The 21,461-nt window shown below is 41.9% G+C and overlaps 1 protein-coding gene across 25 annotated transcripts in view; it reads left to right on the forward strand.

Moving 5' to 3' along the window:
• TRPM3 (transient receptor potential cation channel subfamily M member 3) overlaps window positions 1-21,461 on the forward strand; it is a 920,173-nt gene that overhangs the window by 886,992 nt on the left and 11,720 nt on the right. For all 25 annotated transcript variants that reach the window (XM_037997448.2, XM_073021525.1, XM_073021526.1 and 22 more), the window contains 3 exons: window positions 10,789-10,939; window positions 11,056-11,255; window positions 14,427-14,559. In XM_037997448.2, the coding sequence (XP_037853376.1) occupies window positions 10,789-10,939; window positions 11,056-11,255; window positions 14,427-14,559 (484 nt within the window). The remainder of the gene's footprint in view (window positions 1-10,788; window positions 10,940-11,055; window positions 11,256-14,426; window positions 14,560-21,461) is intronic.

Here is a 21,461-nt window from a genome sequence, read left to right on the forward strand (position 1 = left end):
GGCAAGGAAACTGATTCCTTCTAAAGCCTTAACGACTATGTTCTCAACCAGAGAAAAATGTTGATCGTAAGAAAACAAAACTACACAAAGTAGGTTCAATAAAGACTGACTATAAGTGTCTAAGAGAAAACCGCAGAGGCATTCAAAGACAGGAAGCAGAGAATAACATGCGTGAGCTGACTGGGAACAAAACCAGAAGTGGTTTTGGAAAGTCAGAATCAGAAGACATGACCACACTCTGCTTTTCTCTCTACTTCTCTCCTGCCTCAATCAATAATCAATCAATCATCTCTCTCCTCCTCTCTTGCTCTCTCTCCCATTTCCTTTCTCCCTTCCTCTCCCATCCCTCTCTCATATGGCTTGCTTTACATGACCCAGTGAGGTCTGACTCTATATGATCTTTAAGTACTTGCCATTATCTAACTTAAGTCTCTGCACTTCTGTTTCATTTCTAAAAACAAAGAGTCCGATTAGTCACTGGTCATTTCAGTGAACTCAGTCCTTCTTGGTCAATGGTGGGATCTGCTCTAATCATCTGTAGCCTGAATTGGGTGAAAGGGGAAGTGAAGAAATGAGGAAAGGACTTTGTCAGCCTGAAGGATGCAGGGCTGCCTCTTCCAGCTGTGAGCAGGGCAAGGGAAATTTAGCTTGTGTATCAGGTATTTTTCAGCACAAAAATGCTATAGGAAAAACTACCTTAGAATTCAGGAACTTAACGCCATAAGCACGTATTGAACTCACAAGACAGAGTTGCTGCATGGTTCTTCTGGTCTGGGCTGGGCTCAATCACATGCCAGGAGGTCAGCTGGCTATCACCTCCTCCAGAACAGCCTCAGCTCAGACAACAGAAGCAGCTGGAAGCAGAGGTTCCCTGTGTTTCATTCTACAACAGGCTAGCTCACACATGTCTCTTATGGTAATGGCGGAAGCGAAAAAGTGGAAACAGAAACATTAAGGGATTTTCCAAGGTTCTGTGTGGGTCACATTTGCTAACATTCCACTCACCAAAGCAAACCACGTGGCCAAACTCAGAATCAAGGGGTGAGGAAAGAGATCCCACCTGTTTAGTGATAGAAATTCTAACATCACATGACAAAGCAGTATGGATCCAGGGAGGGGAGAGAAATTGGGGCTGTTAATGCAATGGATCTCCTAATCATGGCAGCAAACCCACTGGCATGTACAATAGGCTAGTTTAGATATATATTCTTTCCCAGCAAAATTTGCATAAAATCTTTTTGATACTAATTCCTGATGCAAAATAATGAAATACTAAGGTTGGAATTTAGAAGCTCTTTTCTCAAATAAATGATAATTTTTGTTTCCAGGTAAAGCTAGATATATAGTATAGGAAGAACATGGAACCAAATAACAGAGGGAATTGAATTCTCCCCACTTCTCCCCCAGGACGCTCTTCCCCCCATACCTACCCGCTGCCCCACCAATGCACACACAACATTCCTAGATTTGTGACATCCTGCTAACTTACTGGATTAAAAAATGAGACATTCAACTTAATAGTGGGTTCTGAATAGCTCAAAGCTGAAACCGTGTGCAAGTAGCAGATAGACCACAAGCCAAGATGGCCCTGAAGAGTTGGAGGCTATATCATTGGTCCCTTTTTTTCCCCAGGTGGGGGCTGAGTTCCATTTAATGCAGTGGGAGCTAGTTTGCTTTTCTACCAGGAATAAAAAGATTAAGGTTCTACAAGTGATCTATAGTTGGCTCCTGGGATAGATGATTCAGTTTGGGGCATATTCAAGTCTTTTGCTCCTTTTCCTGGAATCATGGAGTGACAAAATGTCAGGAATAGATGGAGTTTAGAGATAATCTAATCCAGCATTTCCCAAACTTCAGTCAACCACATACCCCCATTCACTAGTTTGTAACCTTTGTTCTACTCTTAAATATTTTTAGTTACATTGGCTCATTTTTTAAAAACTTAATTTATTTTTAAAGATTTATGGTCACAAGTTGAAAATCAGTATCATTTGACATAAATAGAAGATAACCACAAAATAAACAGAATGAAAAACCCTACATTGTTGTGAAATTCTACCAGATGCTTGAGCTCAGTCTTTCCTAAAAAGGGAATTTCGCAAACATTAAGGAAGTGTTAAAGAAATAGTATGCTTAAACTGACACTTTCTCTCTGATGGCGTCAGGAAGATGGAAAGAAGCTTGACAGCATCATCCCTTACTATTTAGTTCCGTGCTATTTAATGCCCTGCTTCTGTGTCCTAAAGCCCTCTTGGACTTCTCAAGCTGTGTGTCTGTTGCGCTGCAAGGAATATCAATAGCGCAACTCCATTCATTCATGGATGGAAAAACCAAGGCCTTCCATCAATTTCCAGTGGCTGCCTTTGTGCCATGTCATTATCAGTTAGCATCTTACCTAGTGTTTGGGTTAGGTGAAGAGAAAAAACTTAAGCCACAAAAGAAGTTAAAGGGGATGCTAGTAGATGGTGCTTTTGACTCTAGAAAGTTGGGCTTGCCTGATTTTCAGTGACCTCTGCTCTTCCTGTCCATTATAAGAGGATATTGGCAGTCACTTACCAAAAGCAATAGAAAGAGCCTCATGTTTCCACAGAGAAAACCTCTACCTGGACCCACCACAATCAAAGACCCTCAGATAAGGAAACTTCTAGAAAGATGTAGCCATGCAAAGGGAGGCATCTCTGGTTGTCTTGCCAAGGGAAACGTGTCAGGAAAAGGCCAAAGAGCAGCATTATCTCAATCAAATTCGTCCTCCCAGTAAGCCACAGCAGCTGTGCTAATGGCATTCTAAATCCTCCATAGTGAACTGTATAGATTTTCAAAAGGAGGTGGAGAAATCCTCTTTGTTTCGTTATCTTTTCAAGATGGATTTTTAGCTGAAAATCCTTTCTTTAAAAAAAAAATAGGATAAATGTAGTCAGATACTCAACTAAGCTCTTTATTCTATTGCCTGTGATTTGGACTGAGCTTTTGAAACATTTCTTCAGACAGGAGAGGAAGGGGCATTCTTCAAGAAATATTCCTTTTTCGCCATATTTTTAAGGATGACTCTAATTATATCAAACATCGGTTGGTGTTCCATTTTAAATTTCTCTGACATTTTAGAAACAAGATGGTGTGCACATTAAATAAATTCTTCTCCCTGCATATTATAGGATGAAATCAAAAGGGCAAGTGTCTTAATCTTTGGGGTGGAGGTGTGTGCACCCGATACCTCTCACTGGAACCTAATTTACCTCTCACTGGAACCTAATTTCTCTCTCTACCCTCTGAACTTTTAAACTGTTCTGTGCACTTGGACTTCATCTGAACAGCTCAGGCCAAGTTATTCATGTTGATGGGGACAAGAACAATCAATGTCTAATGAACTGTTTCTACATTTGTTCATAATTGAGAGATTCCTCTCAATCCCATGTTGGCTCTTTCTTCAGAGGCACCAAGGAAAGGGATTTAGTAGCTCACCAGGCTTTTGTAGACATCCTGATTTTGTTCTTCCTGGCTCTGAGATACCTGACAGGGACCCTAAAGTTTTCTGAGCCTCCCTACTTCATATGTAAAATGGGAAACATTAGACCTATCATGTCAAAATATACTAAAGATTAAAATGAGGTGATAAAAGTAACGCTCATAGCACAGGGCCTTCCATTTAAGCCTGCAATAGGTGGTCACTAATATAACATTGGCAAGGCCATGTGAGGTACAGCAGAGTACATACAGACTTTAGGGTCAGACAGAGGGTAGTGCCCATTTCTGCTTTATTTGTAATTGTATCTTCACTGCCAGTTGCCCCTGGCACATTAGCAGGAACTCAATATTTTTTGGATAGATGGAATGGTTCTGGTATTACCCCACTATTAGCTGTGTGGTCTTGGGTAAGGCATTTCACCCCTCGGCACGTGTTTCCTCAACTGTAAATCAAGGACAATGCATGTCTTACAGAGCTGGTAAGAAGATGAAATACAATGGCCAATGTAATGTGCCCAGCATGGAGATTGCCACATATTATGCTTTCCACAGATGTTTATTATCAAATCTCTACTCTCCATCACTTTTGATGATCCCAAATAAGGAAAAAACTAGGACCAGGATTTTCTGGGAAAGCACCATTTTTAAAGCTATCTTTTAAAATAGGCAGGGGGCAGGGTCCTCAGGTCCAGGATGTATGTGGGGGAATTCCATAGCCCTCTCAGGATGGTCCCTCGTCACAAGTATCAGTGTCTGAAATAAGCAGGATGTCCTATTCTGACCCTTTTTGGTTCCTGGGCAACTGTGAGGTGGTATAGGGCAGGCTTGAGGAGGATCCTGAAAAGAAGAACATCACCGACCTTTCACCCCGGACCTCACATTCCCATTTCTACAGGGGCTAAGAGGAAGGTCCCTTCTCTTGCGTCAATTTTAGTTGGTTGGTGTGCTTTCAGGAGTTTTGTCTTGAGAAGGTTTCCAAGGTCATATCTTGGCTTAGAGGGAAAAAACATCAAGATTAATTTGCAATGTCTGTCATGGATGCAAGATGGAGTATTGTTGGCTTGCCATGGAGATTTACACAACAGCGTCTAGAGGGAGATTTTCTATAGCCTTTGTCAAAGACCAAACCTATTGCTTTAACCTTGGCGATTACCAAAAGCCAAAAACCAAAAAATCTATTTTTTCCCTCTGTCAGCTTTTTGCTGTCACAGGAGCCACCCTATATTGACAGGTCATGATGACACTTGATGAGATCTTGACATAAATAGGAAAATAGACACCCAGTGAAACAGAGGAGCTGTAACTCACAGAAATGCCTGACATTGCAGGTCACATGTGCAGTGTGTGATACCCATGTCTGCAGGCATTCAGCAAATGTTTATTGAGCACCTAGTACGTGCCAGGCAGTATTCTAGAGGTTGTTTAGTGAACAAAAGAGACAAAAATCTTGCCGTGTGCGGCTTGTATTCCAGTAAGGGATGTCATTGACTTGTTATTATAAAAGTTTATGTATGAAAAACATTTCAACCATTGGAAGACTGTGCTCCAAAACCTCCACAACATATATAGGGAGGGCTTTCTTACTATCATCCATGTACTCTGGCAGGATTCTACTTGAACAACCTATTAATTTGTTCCAGAGCGCAATCATCCATTTCTACTTATTAATGCATAGTTAGCAGAAATAGCACTTCCGGGCTTCTGCCACGTGATGGGTCAATGTAACCCCCATAAATAAACCATAGAGAATCTGAATCTCCAAATGTTTGATCCCTTCTAATTTGCCACTGCTGCATAGATGTAGCCTTCCCACTCTGTACCTGCACGTCACCTTGAGGCCCCTACGACTTCATCTTAAGCTATGACCAGCTTCTAGAATAAGTTTTCTTCACTTTAACTTTGGCCAGGTGCTTGGCCAAAGTTTCCCAGCTGCATTAATCCTAGAGGTTTGATAATAGGTCTAATCTGTGTCATTAGTTTCTGAGTCAAAGATTCCAACTGGACAAAATTCGAGCTTTATCAGTATAGGCCCCTTATTTTATACTTTGGGGAAGAAGGGGAGCAGCATGGCCTCTGGCTCCTGGCAATAATTTAACCTTGGTATCAGATCAGGTTTTACATCCCATGTTGCCCCTTCCAATCTTTCCATGCCCTTTCAAGACTCCAAATGCAGTCTCTCAGGAATGAGGTGCCCAAAATATGAACATCTCTTATTACTGGTTTGTGGACAGGAGCTAGAGGTGGGGGTGATCACATCAGTCAAGACTAATTGCAAGTGACAGAAACCCAACTGAAATTTACTTAAGAAAAAAAAAGAATCTCATGGTTTGTGTGACTGTAGAAGGCTGGTTTTAGGCCTGGCTGAGCCAGGAATCAATTTCTGTTCTCTGTGATGGAGTCACTCTTGGGCAGGCCTTCTCTACTTGGTAGCGTTACATTGTATTGTGAAAAGATAACTTCTCTTTTATACTAGTTTCAGCAAAAGTTCCAAGGCTGATGCTTATTGAGCTGATTGATCAGGTGTGTGTCACATATGTCCATCCCTGAACCAATCACGAAAATCGGGATAAAACACACTGATTAATCTTCTCCTAGATTTGGCATTGAAGTTCCTTTCACCCATACTTCATGGACAGAGTGGACAAGGGGTGGTTCCACAAATGGAAACTAAGATGGGGAAATATACACTGGGCAGGTGGAACCAGCCAATATCCACTAGAGGGACTCTGTACTGACTGTCACCATGAAAGAGGGAGGTGACAACATGCCACTTGGTATGGAGGTGGTACTGACCATACATTTGCCTCTTGCAAAAGGATTGAGAGAAAAGTCACCCAAATGTCAGGTCCCAAAAATCAGGGAAGGAAGAGGCCTGGGGAAGTCACCAGCCCACATTCCCTAAACATCCACCCATATGCCATCTTGGGTGCATGTCCCTGGGGCATTTCCCTGGGAATATAAATCTCCAGATAATGGTTGGTGCCATATGACAATCCAGATAATTTATTCTCCACCCTGGAATCTGCTGCTTGTCAGGGCTTTAAGGCACCAGTTCATCTTCATCAGTGGTAGACATCTGTAAGTTTGAGTCATAGCACTTTCTAGGGCAGGTAACTACCCAGAACAAAGACATCATTAGAAACCATTACAGAACAACATTTTGCATTAACTGCTGCATGTGATGCTCACTGTTTCTTTGCTGATATTACCAAATGAAGGCTGTTTCTTATTCATTTTTACTGTCATTGTCATGGTAACAAGGATCATCTAATTCATTTACATTACCCCTATTGCTGTAGAACCTAGATGATGTTCCTCAGGCTGGTCCTGATTACCAGACTGCTCTGTATGGCCAGGCTAGAGGGACTATAGCAGTTCAAACGTGAGTGTTTCCTCAGAACCCCCATCCAAGCTCATATCACACAATAATGCAATGTTTTGTTCCCTTTCTATGTCTCTACTAAATTGTGAGTTCTTTAACAACAGGAAGCATCTAATTCCCAATATACCCTGTATTCTGCATATTATAACCACTCAATACATGTTTGTAGAGTAAGTACTATTCTTAGTGATTGCAAAACAAAGAGGAATAAAACATAGTTCCTAACTGAGAAGTTCAAAGTCTATCAATTACAGAAATAACAATACTAATGACGACATCTGCTAATGTTCATTGAGTGCTATGTGCTAGATACTGAACCATCTTGTATAATGATCTTGACAGTACATTACGTGACAGTAGTATACTATTATTACTCCCATTTCACAGATGAGGAAGCTGAAGTTTATGGACAAAGCTAAAGTCGGATCATTTGAAAATGGCAGAGTCAAGGTTTTGGGGGAGTTTTTGTTTTGAGACAGGGTCTTGCTGTGTCACCCAGGCTGGAGTCCAGTGACACAATCTCAGTTCACTGCAACCTCCACGTTCAAGGTTCAAGCAATTCTCCTGCCTCAGCCTCCCAAGTAGCTGGGACTACAGGTGTGTGCCACCATGCCTGACTAATTTTTGTATTTTTAATAGAGACGGGGTTTTGCCATGTTGACCAGGCTGGTCTCGAACTCCTGACCTCAGGTGATCCCCCATCTCGACCTCCCAAAGCTCTGGGATTACAGGCATGAGCCACTGCACCCCACCAGAGTTGGGGTTTGAACTCTGGTCTGCCTGATTGTAATACATGTTCCTAACCACGAAATTAATACTACCTCTGTTAAAGCAGGATGAGTAAAAGGTGAGGGAAGTTGGAATAAATTAATACTCAAAAGATTGGAAGGAGGCTCCCGGCACCAAACAAATCAAATCCAAGATTTGATTTGTTGACATCAAATCAAATCAAATCTTCAATAAAGATATTAAGTTTCTCAGGAAGGCACCTAATGTTTAAAAAAAAAAAGATATTAAGCTGTTCTAATATTTTAATTAGTGAGGGCCTTTGAGGAACCAAGCAGAGGAACTCAGTAAAGACCTGGAAATATGTTGATGGCACTTTCTTAAAGCCCATGGAAATGCACGTGGACCACTTGAAACAAGCAAGCACCTACTGTTCCTTGTTTCCTCTCTCAGCTGGGCAGAGGGGCCAAGTGGATGAAGTGTCTTCATGGCCTTCTTTCAATATAGGGTCAAAAAGAGCAAAATAAATGAGCTCTGCCTCTCACGAGTTTATTTTACCTTCTCTCAGAATGGAGTCAAGAAATGGAGATCAGGGACCACATTTGTAAAAATCGTGCAAGTTCTCTAACTTAACACCAAGCAGTTATTTCTGCTCTTTGTTGGCATCTACATAGAGATCTCAGTAGGAACCAGAGGAGAGGGCAGAATAGAGGAGTGACCAGACTACCAGACTGTTAGGCTGGGAGGAAGTGGGTAGAGTAGGTGCGAGAAGCTTCTCAGAGGAGAGAAAAACAAAGCAATGATTCCATGAGGCCTGTGGCCAAGTGGGTAGCAGAAACGCTGAAGTCTGGTTGAGTGTAAGAAGATTCCTTGCCAAGCTGAGGGCAGGATTTCTGGAAAGAACCTAAGAAAGGAGCTAATGACCCCTCAGAGTTAGGACTATGCATCACAAGTAGGCCTGCGGAGGTGTGGGAAATGTCTATTAGTGTCCAACAACAAGACTGTGTCCCCATGATCTCCTGTATTTATGCAACATTCGTCCTGTACAGGTGCACGTGGATGTGCTGTGTGTATGCACTGAGCCAGGTGATGGGAAATCTTGAGGAGCAACTTTCCACCAGGAATCTTGTGTGGAATACAGACAAGTAAACTGGCAATGGTGATACAGTGTGAGAGACCCCCAAAAGGGCAGGCAGAGGGTGCTCTGGGATTGTAAGGAAGATACCTACCCAAGTCCTTGCTGGATGGGGCAGCAAGGGGGCTGGGTGGGCTTTGGAAAGCCAGGTGAGCACTAAAGAGTGAGCAGGATTCACCCAGGTGAAGCATGGGAATGGGAGCAAGGTAGCTGAGGGGTCTTTTAGAAGCCAAGAAGCAGCATGGCTCAAAATCAGGAAGTAAGAAAGCGCATGGCATTTCTAGGAACTGCAGGAAGCTCCGTCCAGTTTGTGCTCAGAAGGAGAGGTGGGGGGTGGCAAGACATGGCCCAGGGCCAGGCACTCTCAGAGTTTGACTTCATGCCGAAGCCAGGGGGCCTTCGTTGCTGAGTTTTCCTTCTGAGGGTGGAAATGATCAGGACCTCTTACAGGGCTGTCTTGGGTGTTTAGTGCCACAACTGCTATAATAAAACAAGATTCTTGCTCCTCAAAAATGCCTGATTCTGCATCCAATCATCTTGGCAGGCAGAACCAAAGGAAGCACTTTGGTCCTCTTTTCTTGGCCATAAAAAACCAGGTCTTGGTGTCCTAATGTTATTAAAATCCTCATAGGCTGAGAAGATGCATTTTGGGCCTCAGAGCATGTCAAAAATTACGTAATTTTTCCAGCCTAATTCTAGCTCAGTGGGCTCAACTTTCATGGCAACTGAGAATTACCTGGAAAGTTTTAAAAAGAAATGCTGATGCCTGGGGCACCCTCAGGGATTCTGATTCAATTGTCTGGAGCCAAGCTGGGCATTGGTATTTTTCAGAGCTCCCCAGGTGATCCCCAGGGCAGCCAGGGTTGAGAATCGCTGCAGAATGTGCAGCCTAGCAACGGAAACTCTTGAGAAAGGAACGGACGCCTCTTGCCAGGTACTCCAGCCGAGTAGATTCTGGGTCAACTTTTCAAATCTTCCTGGCAGATCATCAAAAGCAGCCTGTGGCAACTGCTGAGACCTCTTGGTGCTCCTCCCACTCCCCCCCCACCCCCTTTTACAGGTAGATGCAAAGAGCCCTGTTCTAAAGCTATTATAGGAGGCTGGAGAGGAGGGCTACCTCACCCATGCCTGGCACCTCACGGCATCATCTGGCTCCCTGAGCCACATTGTGCAGCACTAAGAAGCTTTGTCAGGGATTTTTTTTTCTTGCATTTACCCGGAAATTCCAAGCAGGCCTCATTAGCACATTACTCACGCTCAGCCAATCCCACATATCACCTTCCTCCTCACCCCCACCTCCAGGCTTTTTTCTCCCCCATTTGCCCATTTATTCACTGCAGTTGGATTTTGTTTCCTGTGCCCTGAAAAGCACACTTTTGGAATGGAAATGCTGCTGGAAGAACAGGGGTGGCTGTGAGCTCCACGATCGCGGCCCATCACCCCCCATTGCCCTCCTAGTGAAATCCCATCCATCAGGAGCAGAGAGCAACAAGCCCTCTAACTACTTCCCAAGGCACTGCCCTGTGTTGTTCCTTCTGTACCGAGACAGCAAATCGTTAGCTGGAGCTCCCAGGTTGTTTCTTGCAGCAATTAACAGCTGCCCTGGTGTTAATTCCCGATCAATAGCCCCAAGATGCTGCTGCTCTTATAGCTGTCGGGCTGACAGCCTCTACAGCACATTTTGAAAGTAACTTGCCAGTGGTGGGACTCTCTTCTCCTTGGGCACACCCAAGAAAAGTCCTCACCAGGCTTCAGAAGGAGTACCAAGTGCCACTCACCCAGTGTGGGGGCCTAGCGGCAGGCAGGGTGAGCAAGCAGGTGGCTCCACCCCCTTCTTCTGGTCAGGTGATAACTTGGGGAGACAGTGAAACTGAGGCCCCGCACTGCCAGAGTAGCAGCCCCTCGAGATATTAATGAAGTTCTCATTTTTCAATTTTGGCTTGTTTGGAACTTTTTTCTGTTTGAGATGGCTATGTATTTCTTCCATGTAAAACCCTCATACAAATCCATCTTCTTTTTTTTTTTTTTTTTTTCTAACTCAAATTGCCAGTTTCTCATTTCTTGCCTGTGTTGCTCCCTCCAGCTCCCTGTGGACAGAATGAGACCCGAGAGGATGGTAAAATAATCCAGCTGCCTCCCTGCAAGACAGGAGCTTGGATCGTGCCGGCCATCATGGCCTGCTACCTCTTAGTGGCAAACATCTTGCTGGTCAACCTCCTCATTGCTGTCTTTAAGTAAGTGGATCCTTCGGAGCACATGGGATGGACGAGGACAGCAGGGGTGAAGGGGAGTCGATGCTTCAGAAAACAGCGAGTTTTTCTCACTTGATTATCTTTGGTCTCTATTTTAGCAACACATTTTTTGAAGTAAAATCGATATCCAACCAAGTGTGGAAGTTTCAGAGGTATCAGCTCATCATGACTTTCCATGAAAGACCGGTTCTGCCCCCACCCCTGATCATCTTCAGCCACATGACCATGATATTCCAGCACCTGTGCTGCCGATGGAGGAAACACGAGAGTGACCCAGATGAAAGGGACTATGGCCTGAGTAAGCTTCAAGCGAAAGCCCAGCCGCCACATTTCAGAAATCCCTACCACTTCCTATAGGCAATCATGCAGGATCACATGGCCACCTAGTTCCTCCCGCCTCCTGCAGGTTGCGGACAGCTCTGAAGACTTGGAGAGGACTGGGGGATAAGGGAATTGGCTTGAATGAGAAATAATGTCAGAAAGAAGATGGTAGACGCTGAAATTGAGCACTCTTACCCTCATGTCTTTCTTAGAGAGATACAATCAGTCTCCAGCAGGGCTGTTTTAGCACCTTCATAAGTTCTAAGTTTCTTGCTTTCCAGAGATCTCAACCCAAAATATATCAACCATATTAATATGCCACCCAAGGCCACATTATATATAATTTAAGCAATAATTTCTGGACCTATAATTTTTTTCTGATCTTAAACATTTTCCTAAACCTTAGGGTTGTGCCTAGATTGCCTCATGAGAAGACCAGACCTACTTTCTGTTACTCAGAGGACAAAACAGAAGACCCTTCACCATCCACCTTCCAGCCCAGTGTTTCTAAAAGGAGGTTCTATTAGCATTGAGGTGGAACAATTCCTTGTTGTGTAGGATTGTACCACACATTGCAGGAAGTTTGGCATATCCAGCCTCCACACATTAAATACTAGTGACTCCCGCAGATTTCCTAAATACTTCTTGGGTATCACGCTCCATTAAGAACCACTGGGAATCCAGTCCCATACCAGCAAGCTCCTACAATGTCTCAAAGTATGTCAAACAGGCCACCTACATCAAATCTACTGAACAAGAGCCTCTGGGATTATAGCCCAGGAGTCTACCTCTCTCTCTATGGTCACCAGTATATCTAAGGTTTGAAACCAAAACAATTTGGTCAACAGCTTCTCTAAATCTGAAGCTCTTAAAACCCTCCCTGACCTTGCAATGCCCAACTTCTTTTTAGACATTAAAATTAGAGAGACGTGGGAATTCCAGAATTCACTGTTTTCATCTGAAACACAAATTTAAGCAAAGAGAAAAGTTGGAGGGGTCGAGGTGGATGACCTGTGAAATAAACCCTAAGCTTCTCGACTCAGGAACTCTAGCCAATGTGGAGGAGCATGAGATACAAAATCAGGGGCAGCGGGATGCTCTAATGAATGATAGCCTATCGTGGATAAATATGCTGAGGGCTAGCTCAGAGTCCCAAAATAATTTACAATAAAGCATGACTCATTGGTGGTAGAAGAGGAACCTCACTTATCCAGAGAGCTTAGGAAGAGGGTGTTTGTGAATACAATGCAGGAAGTAGGACGGTCCAGAGATCCATTTCCTTTCTGGTGCTCACACCCTCACAGAAGGCCAGAGAACCTGAACAAGCCAGACATTGGGCTAGGTGGGAGTCAGCTCCATGCAGCTGCTGTTCAGGGTTTTCTTGTTGTTATCACCAATGGTAGCAATAAAAGCATTGCCAGGTCACTGGATGCTCAGAAGGGAAGAGCAGCCATGTCCGCTTTCTCAGAGAAGAAAGATTTTAGTGCTGTGGCTGGGTCGGAAAGGGTGAAAGTCAGAGACTGCATTGTATGAATCAGTTGGGGAAAGTGAACTTTTCACTATCCATCTGTAGCCTTAATTAAAAGAACCCAGGGCACTGCCAAGTTCTGGCAGAGTCTCAGACAAAAACACTCTGAAATGTAAAATTTAATTTTTATTGTTAAAAGTTGACATATTGATGGAGTTTTAAAAAAATAGTATTTCATTTTTGTTAAAAAGGCATTACACATAGCCAAAGAAGTTAAATGAAGTGCCAGCAGAATAAGTGTTAAATATACTCCTTTGAATCTCAAACATAGCAATAGCAATAGCAGCAATAGCAATCATCTGAGCTTTGAGGGCCTCTCTAACTGCCTTTTTTCATTCCCCTCCCTCCAGGCTAATGCTCTGTGTAATTTCATGAGTGAATCTCAAGTGTCCCCTGTGATATAGGTCTTCCTCACCTCAGGAAGCCTCCCATATTTGACAAGAGCAGTCTGATTTCTGGTATTTTCTTTTCTCTCACCCGCTTTTACATTCATACTTTCCACGCCCCAGGCAAATTCAGGCTAATGTCTCAAAGCAAGCAAGAGCCACCTCAGCAAACTAAATCCCTGAGGGTCCAAACTCCAGGGCTCCAAATATTTGGAACAATCCCTATCACATCTCAAGGGCATGGGATTAGAAGAGCAACTTGTGCCATTTAAGAATTGGCAAAGCAGTTCTCTCCTCCAACCCTGATTCATAAACAACTTAAAGGTTCAGTTTTCCACTGGGCTCTTTCTACTGCTATATCAGTTGTGAATCCATTTACCTTCTATTGACAGAAACCAGGTTAACAATAACGCAAATAAATAAGGTTTTCTTTTTCTCACTTAACAAAAAGTGAAAAGCCCAGAGCTCAACGATGGCTCATTGAAGTCAAAGATCCAGAGTCCTGCTATTTTTAGGCTCAGCTACTCCTTTTGTGCTTTCTTGTTTCATGGCCACAAAATAGCTGCCTCACCTCCAGTCATCACATTCATGTTCCAGGCAGGAAAAAGAGGAGAAGGTAAAAAACTGTAGAAAGAAGCAACCACATCTCTATATTTTATCAGGAAAATAAAATCTCTTCCCAAGACACCACTCCTCCCTGCAGCAGACTTCTTTTGTTTCTTGGCCCAAACTGGGTCCTTGTGGTTGCTGCTAGCTTCAAGGGAAACTGGAAATGTTTGTGTTGGGTTTCTAAGCTCAGTAGCAGGAAAGGGGAAAAGGAGAATGTGGTTGCAAAAGGGCTTTTAGTAAGGTCAATCAACAATGTCTCTCTACCACACCCCCAGCCCAGAAGTTTTTGAGCTTTTAAGATACTCTATGCTCTGAATAGCTTCCCTTTCCTTGATTTAGCTTTTTCCCTGGCCTCGCAACTTGCCTAATTCTACCCAGCTCCTGCAGCAAACCAGATATGCCCAGGCGAACTTCAGAGACCCGTAATAAATTTCACGTTCAGAAAGACGACGGTGATGCAAGTTGCCTAATCGGATTTGGATTTCATTTGAGACCTAGCAAGGAATCTAGGCCCCTTTTCCCACCTGGATTTATACTGGGAATGTCACTAGTCCCACAAATCAGATGCCATCGCTTTTACTTCTCTCCCTCATGGCTTCCTTTTTTTTTTTTTTTTTTTTTGCAGAACTCTTCATAACCGATGATGAGCTCAAGAAAGTACATGACTTTGAAGAGCAGTGCATAGAAGAATATTTCAGAGAAAAGGATGATCGGTTCAACTCGTCTAATGATGAGAGGATACGGGTGACTTCAGAAAGGTGTGTTTTGTGGACACATGCCTCCCGCAGATGTGTTGTGCCAAAGCATGCTTTATCCACTGAATTTATTCACACAGTCACAAAACAGACCTTTTGTGTTTGTTGTTATTGTCTGAGAAATCATGGAGCTTATGAGAACAGAACATTGCCCCAAGTGTCTATAGATCAAAATCTCAGCCTTACAGATCCTAGACTTCTCTAGCAGGCAGTAGCAGCTGTCCTCCCAGACAGAAGAGAATTTTGAGTACAGGACAGGCCTGATGTTGCTGGCTCAGAGCAGACACTGGAAAGTTCTGACCCAGACAAAAACCAAATGAGACTCAACCTGACTCTGGGCTCTCCATTAATTTATGTTTTGTGTAGACTATTGAATGTCTTTTTCAAAGGAGTTCAACAGCCCTAGTGCCTGCCTTATATGCATGCCCAATACCTTCTGAATAAATGACAGTAAGAGAGTTGTAAATTAGCTAAAATAATAATTAGGATTTTTCCCCAGAATTGTTTTGTTTTTTCCTTTTTATAGAACAAGATGAAAGCAAAAAAATAAATAAATAAAAGCAGATTTTTCTACCGAGTGATTATATACATTTAGATCTCATTGGACAAATAGTATAGTCAGCAGGACTATAAGAAAAATCTTCAGTCTGAAGGATACACCTCAGGGTATTAAAAAGAGAGAGAGACAACAAGATCTTCAAATAAAGAGAATTATTTAAACCTAATAAGTCTAGCTTTATGAAAATACACTTACATTTTCTTATTTTGCTTATTTTGCTGTAGACTAATAAAAACTTCATTCCAGGCTGGCACATGCAAAACCTAGCATTTGGGGACCACTGTTCTGAAGAACACCCAGAATATTACAAAACATAGGTGTAACTTTACATTGTAAGCATTTGCAATATAAAGATGGCAGAAGCAAATTAGAAATAGTATGGAAAGGCCTAACATACTGACAACTTTATTCAGTATGACTCAGGCTTTTAAGATTCAAAGCAGTCACCTCAGGTTTTTATGAAATGACATTTTGTCTGCTCATCCACTTCAGGCTTCTCTAGTGGCTCTGTAGGAATTACATAAATGGTATATTTTGTCCCTGGCCCTTTATTTCTTTGAAGAATTCAGTCTATATAAGTAGGTATATTACACATATGCCATTGAGTGATAGTATCCGTCGGTACTCAGCCAATACTAATAAAGTTTAAAGCCATGCACAGATTTTATACACATCTGTTGCTGCAAAATAGACCATTTTATGATGATATACTCTAAAGCAATTTTCTGGCAAACGGAAGAAGAAACTAAAATCTGAAGATATTTCTCATTCTGAGGCCTTGAGAAAGCTATTTATTAATGGACATATAACCATGTGGTTCCCCAGAAATTGTTCTATGTGGACACATTACCCATTGCTCAGACATGTTTACAAAGCATATGTCTACAGGTCTTTGAAATGCTTTTTAAATTCAGAAAAGCCATAGACCTGGGGGGAAAGAGAGGTAGGGAAAAAAGAGTGTTAAGATGCAAGGAAGCCTTCGCCTCCCTGAGGAACAAGAACAAGGAGGTGCAGGCACCAGTGCATGTGAATAAATTGTGACTATTTCGCTAATTCTTTCTGAAAAGAAACAGAAAGAAACTACAGTACATCCACTTGAGCCTCTGGCCCCATGCCTGCAAACCCTTTAAGAATACTCCTTCCCCAAGGCCCTGCACCTTTCTGGGTGATTACAGAGCTCCATCCTCAAAGAGGATGGCCAAGGTGAGCAATTCCCAGAAGTCCAGGACAGAATGTAGACCCACCTTCCCTGTGTCCGAGGCATTAGGCTGACGTTCTGGAGTAACAGGGGCCTGAAAGACCAAGATGACCTCAAGACCAAGCCCAGGTGCCAGAGAAACAAACCTAAGCCAGGCTTCATTCTGCTGCTTCTGTTTGTGTGGGTTTTGGAATTTTAATGCTGTTGTTATCATTGTTGTTGGAGTTTTGTTTGCATTTGTAAGTGAATCAAAAAATAATGTCTCTCAACAATGAAATTGCACTCAGCAAAACAGAAACACCATGGGGTGGGCAACGGAACAGAGACTAACCAAGGGAAGAGTAGATCCATATTACCAATCTCAAACATCTTCTAGAACATGTCCTTTCTGAATGGAGTGGCAGGTGAAATCACCTGTCCTATTTACATTCGATTGAGCGAGAGAAAGATAGGGATAGAGACATATACACATATGTATATATATGTATGTATATACACACGTTTGGAAAAGTACATATGGTTAAATTTACCTAAATTAGCTGTGTATATTCTATACAGTATGTAGAATATAATTTTACATTCACGTTAGATAACCCCAGTAACAGAGATTTGAAATCAACAACATTAAGAGCTGCCTCTTTGTCCTACTAAAAGACTTAGGAAAAGGAGTTTCTTTCCAGAGTGAGCTTCATACTCCTCCTCCTACCACTACCCTTAAAACACAAGTTATTTATACAGGTTGTATTTGCGTGAATCTTCTTAGAAATACGAAGATACTCCCATAATTATCCATTTAAATAGATCATTATTCAATCACACTTTTGCATCACAGTGGCATGTAAAGAGCTAAATACAATATTCAGGATATCATTAACACCTCATAGGAACTTGATTCTGAAAAATCCTTGTCTTTCCCCTTTTTTATATAGCAATGACCCTGATGCATCTAGAGCAATACAATTCTAGAATATAATGCACCAGTAACCAATGAGAGAGAAAGAGAGAGAGAGAGAGAGAGAAAGAGAAAGAGAGAACGAGAGAGAGTGAAAGAGAAAGAGAGAAAGAGAGAGAGAGAGAAAGAAAGGAGGGAGGGAGGGAGGAAGGAAGGAAAAATTCTTTTCTCTCTGAAATAATGTTTTGCATATGTGAAGATCATTGTCATCTCCCACTGTGCTGTGTCTTTTCCAAAGTAGATATCCCAAGATCATTTAATTACTTATCCTGCTTTCCAGCAGATCATCTACTACCCTGCTCACTGTCTCAAGTATGCACTTTAAATTGTCAACATCCTTTAAATGTGGTGCCGAAGTTAAACTCAATTCCCTGTGTTGTAGTTAGAACCTGGACTTAATTCCTTTATTCATTTACTTTTTTTGAGCACCTACCATGTACTGGACTAGTACATACAGAGTTCTCTCCATGGTATAATGGAAAGAACACAGTACAATGGGCATAATATAACAACTTTTTAATACTAATTCTGCAATAACTAGCTGTGTGACCTTGAGCAGCTTACTTAACTCCTCTTAACCTATGTTCACATTCATAAAATGGAGTATTAAGACCTAACTATAGAGTATTAAAAGTTATTGAGATGCATATATAAGGTATTATGCTTTCAATAAATTGTGATTATTACTATTTTTGGACCTACACATTAGGTGTGCTATAAGATTATATTACTATTCTTAACAACCAAGTCACATCTTTGGTTCAGAGTACACTTTCAATGAATTAAACCAGGGCTTTTTTTTACATGAGCTGATTCAATATACTCAAACTTCTTCTTGTGAAATGTCTGTTTTAACCTAGAATCAAGACTTAATATTCATTACCATAAAATTTTTCTTTATTTTTTTCCCTTTAGATCATTATTTCAGCACCTCAAGTAATTTTGCATCCTGATTTTTTCATCTAGTATATTAATTTTTCATCCTATGCCCTTTAGGCCATCATTTGTTTGATAACCACACTTACTATATCTTTGACATAGCTCACCAAAATGTTCACAAGCACAGATCAGGTGAACCAAGTCAGAGGATCACTGCATGACTCCAAAAAAATATCTTTCATGACATCAGCTCATTGCTCTACCATCTCTCCTTTGGTTAATTAGCCAGCTAAGTATTCACATTTCTCCAGGTGGCCCAGGATGTCAACCTCCTGGCTAAAGTCACAATGTACATCACAGATATTTTGCATCTATATCAATATATTGGTCTTGATTATCAAAAAAGGGGCAAGATTAATAATGATCTCATGCAGTCTTCTGTTAACCTTATCTTTCTCAAGCAATCAAAAAATACCATCTGTTTAATTACCTATTGCTGAGCCATTTTATAATGCTGCCCAGAATTTATGTCAAATTTACATAATTTCTAGAATCTAGGAATTCTAAATATCAGGAAAAGTTTTTTCTATCTCCAATTTCCTGGCATTTCTTTTTATTTCCCATTGATTCTTAAGGGTTACCTACATTTTCTGGTGATCACAGTAGGGAGTTCTTTTCGGGTTCCTTTAACCCATTGAAAGCATACTTCAAAAAACGGTGACTTGTGGGTGGCATCTACCCACACGGGGCTGTTTTGCTGGGCTTGCAGTGATTGTTAAAATTCATTCTGAATATGTCTTTGGACTGGGCATGCTCTCCACTGCCACAGAGTGAGTCCCTGCCTCGATCGTCTGACATCCTGCCTGCCTTACCTACACTCCTGATCTGCCTGCCTATAGTCTTTTAATTCCCAGACTCTTGATTAAAGCATCCAGATCATCCACCATCACCCCACCTGCCAGGCTTCACTTGTCAGAAGAAGTTTGAGGTTTGAATTTTCTCCTTGATGGCAACATTTAAGCAAATGCAAGGATTTAGCACTATTTCTAGTGTCATCTTTTAATCTAGTATTCTTTCCCAAGCCATTAAGTTTTTTGCCCTTTCTCATTTTGCCTAGATCCAAAAAGTGATAGAAACATGGCTATTAATAGTATATTCAAAGCCAAGCACATAAAGACAAACATCTCATGTTCTCACTTATTTGTGGGATCTAAAAAATCAAATCTATATTAAACTCATGGACATAAAGGGTAGAAGGATGGTTACTAGAGGCTGGGAAGGGTAGTGGGGGATTGGAGAGGGGATGAGAATGGTTACTAGGTACAAAAAAAATAGAAAGAATGAATAAGACCTACTCTTTGTTAGCACAATAGGGTGACTATAGTCAGTAATAACTTCACTGTATATTTTAAAACAAAGAACGTAATTGGATTGTTTGTAACTCAAAGGATAAATGATTGAGAGGACAGTTACCCATTTTCCAGAATGAGCTTATTTCCCATTGCACGCCTGTATCAAAACATCTCATGTACCCCATAAATTCATACACCTACTATGTACCCACAAAATTAAGTTTAAAAAAGTCAGAAAAAATAGTACGTTCAACTTATAATTTTTTATAACAATGGCAGAGAGAAATGACTTAGGGATATGAAATTCGTAAGTCATATTTTTTTGAACCAGTGTAAGCCAAAAAGCTGAGCTTCATCCACCACCCAACGTATCTTTTTCCGAAGCTGATCTTTGGTCTCTCCATTAACCAAGTTAAGTTTAAACTTGTTTCTCTTTTTCTCCCCAGAGTTAATGAGAAGGATAATTAACCCAAAGGGAAGGGTAGGTGACCCTAAAGGACTTAATAATTCATAGATTAGATATCAACCTGTGGGTAAGCAAGAATTTGCTTTAGCTATTCTGCATCATTGCCTTTGATTTGAAACCTGTGTACCCTTTTCCAACAGGATTGAGTTCATGAAATATGCGATTGCTTTTGCCCTCATCCTACATGCACCCCAGTGCCAGCACCAGGGGATGAAGGAATTTTAGAATAGGCATGGCCTGCCAATACTTTGTTATTTTACCTCATTTCCTTTCACCACATTTCAAGGTTATCAGAAAAGAAGACAAGGTTCCATAAAACAGCATAACAATTCTTAAGAAATCGCATGTGGAAGTCAAAATGTTCTGTGCTACTAGAATCTTCTTTTGAATGCTGTTTTCCTCATCTCACTGGCTGAAGAGGCTAGTCATCATCTTAGCTGGGGTTTTGCACCCACCTCATGGGCCTCTTTTCATGGCCACCCAACAGCTTTCCAGCACCCTATTGTGTCCCTGCTCTGATCACCACTTGAATTATTCAGAAATGAGCCATTCGAGGTCTGGAGATATGAAAGAGGGAAATTTCTATAAGGAGTTCCTCTCATAGCATCTCTTCCTCTCTGCAGTGCCTCTTTTCTTCTTAGTCACTTTAGGAATCTGTCTCCTTAAATTATCCACAAGTTTTTTATCATCCATATATATCTCCATTTTTATCCCCCAAATTCTTTGATCAGTATCAGTTCTCGGTGACTACAATCATGACTCAAAACTCTTGGTGTATACCTCAGGCCTGTTTATATCTGTGACACCTGCCCAATTACATTGAAACTTTGTTTTGTTTTGTTTGAGACAGGGTCTCACTATGTCACCCAGGCTGGAGTGCAGTGGCGCCATCTGTGCTCACCACAGCCTCAGTCTCCTGGGCTCAAGTGATCCTCCTACCTCAGCCTCCTAAGTAGCTGGGACCATAGGCATGGACCATCACACCCAGCTAATTTTTTATTTTTGTAGAAACCGTGTCTCCTCATGTTGCCCAGGTTGGTCTCAAACTCCTGGGCTCAAGTGATCCATCTGCCTCAGCCTCCCAAAGTCCTGAGATTACAGGTGTGAGCCACTGCACCCAGCCTCAAAAAAACTTTTTAAAGATTAAAGGAAGGCCAGGTGCAGTGGCACATGCCTATAATCCCAGCACTTTGGGAGGCCGAGGCGGGTGGATCACCTGAGGTCAGGAGTTCAAGACCAGCCTGACTAAGACAGAGAAACCCTGTCTCTACTAAAAATACAAAATTAGCTGGGCGTGGTGGTGTATGCCTTTAATCCCAGCTACTCGGGAGGCTGGGGCAGGAGAATTGCTTGAACCCAGGAGGCAGAGGTTGTGGTGAGCCGAGATCACACCACTGCACTCCAGCCTGGGCAACAAGAGCGAAACTCCGTCTCAAAAAAAAAAAAAAAAAAAGATTAACGGAACCAGTCTAGTTATGAAACAAACATAGGAAACCTTG

This window comes from Chlorocebus sabaeus, chromosome 12 (assembly GCF_047675955.1).
Source record: "Chlorocebus sabaeus isolate Y175 chromosome 12, mChlSab1.0.hap1, whole genome shotgun sequence".
Classification (NCBI taxonomy): Eukaryota; Metazoa; Chordata; class Mammalia; order Primates; family Cercopithecidae; genus Chlorocebus; species Chlorocebus sabaeus.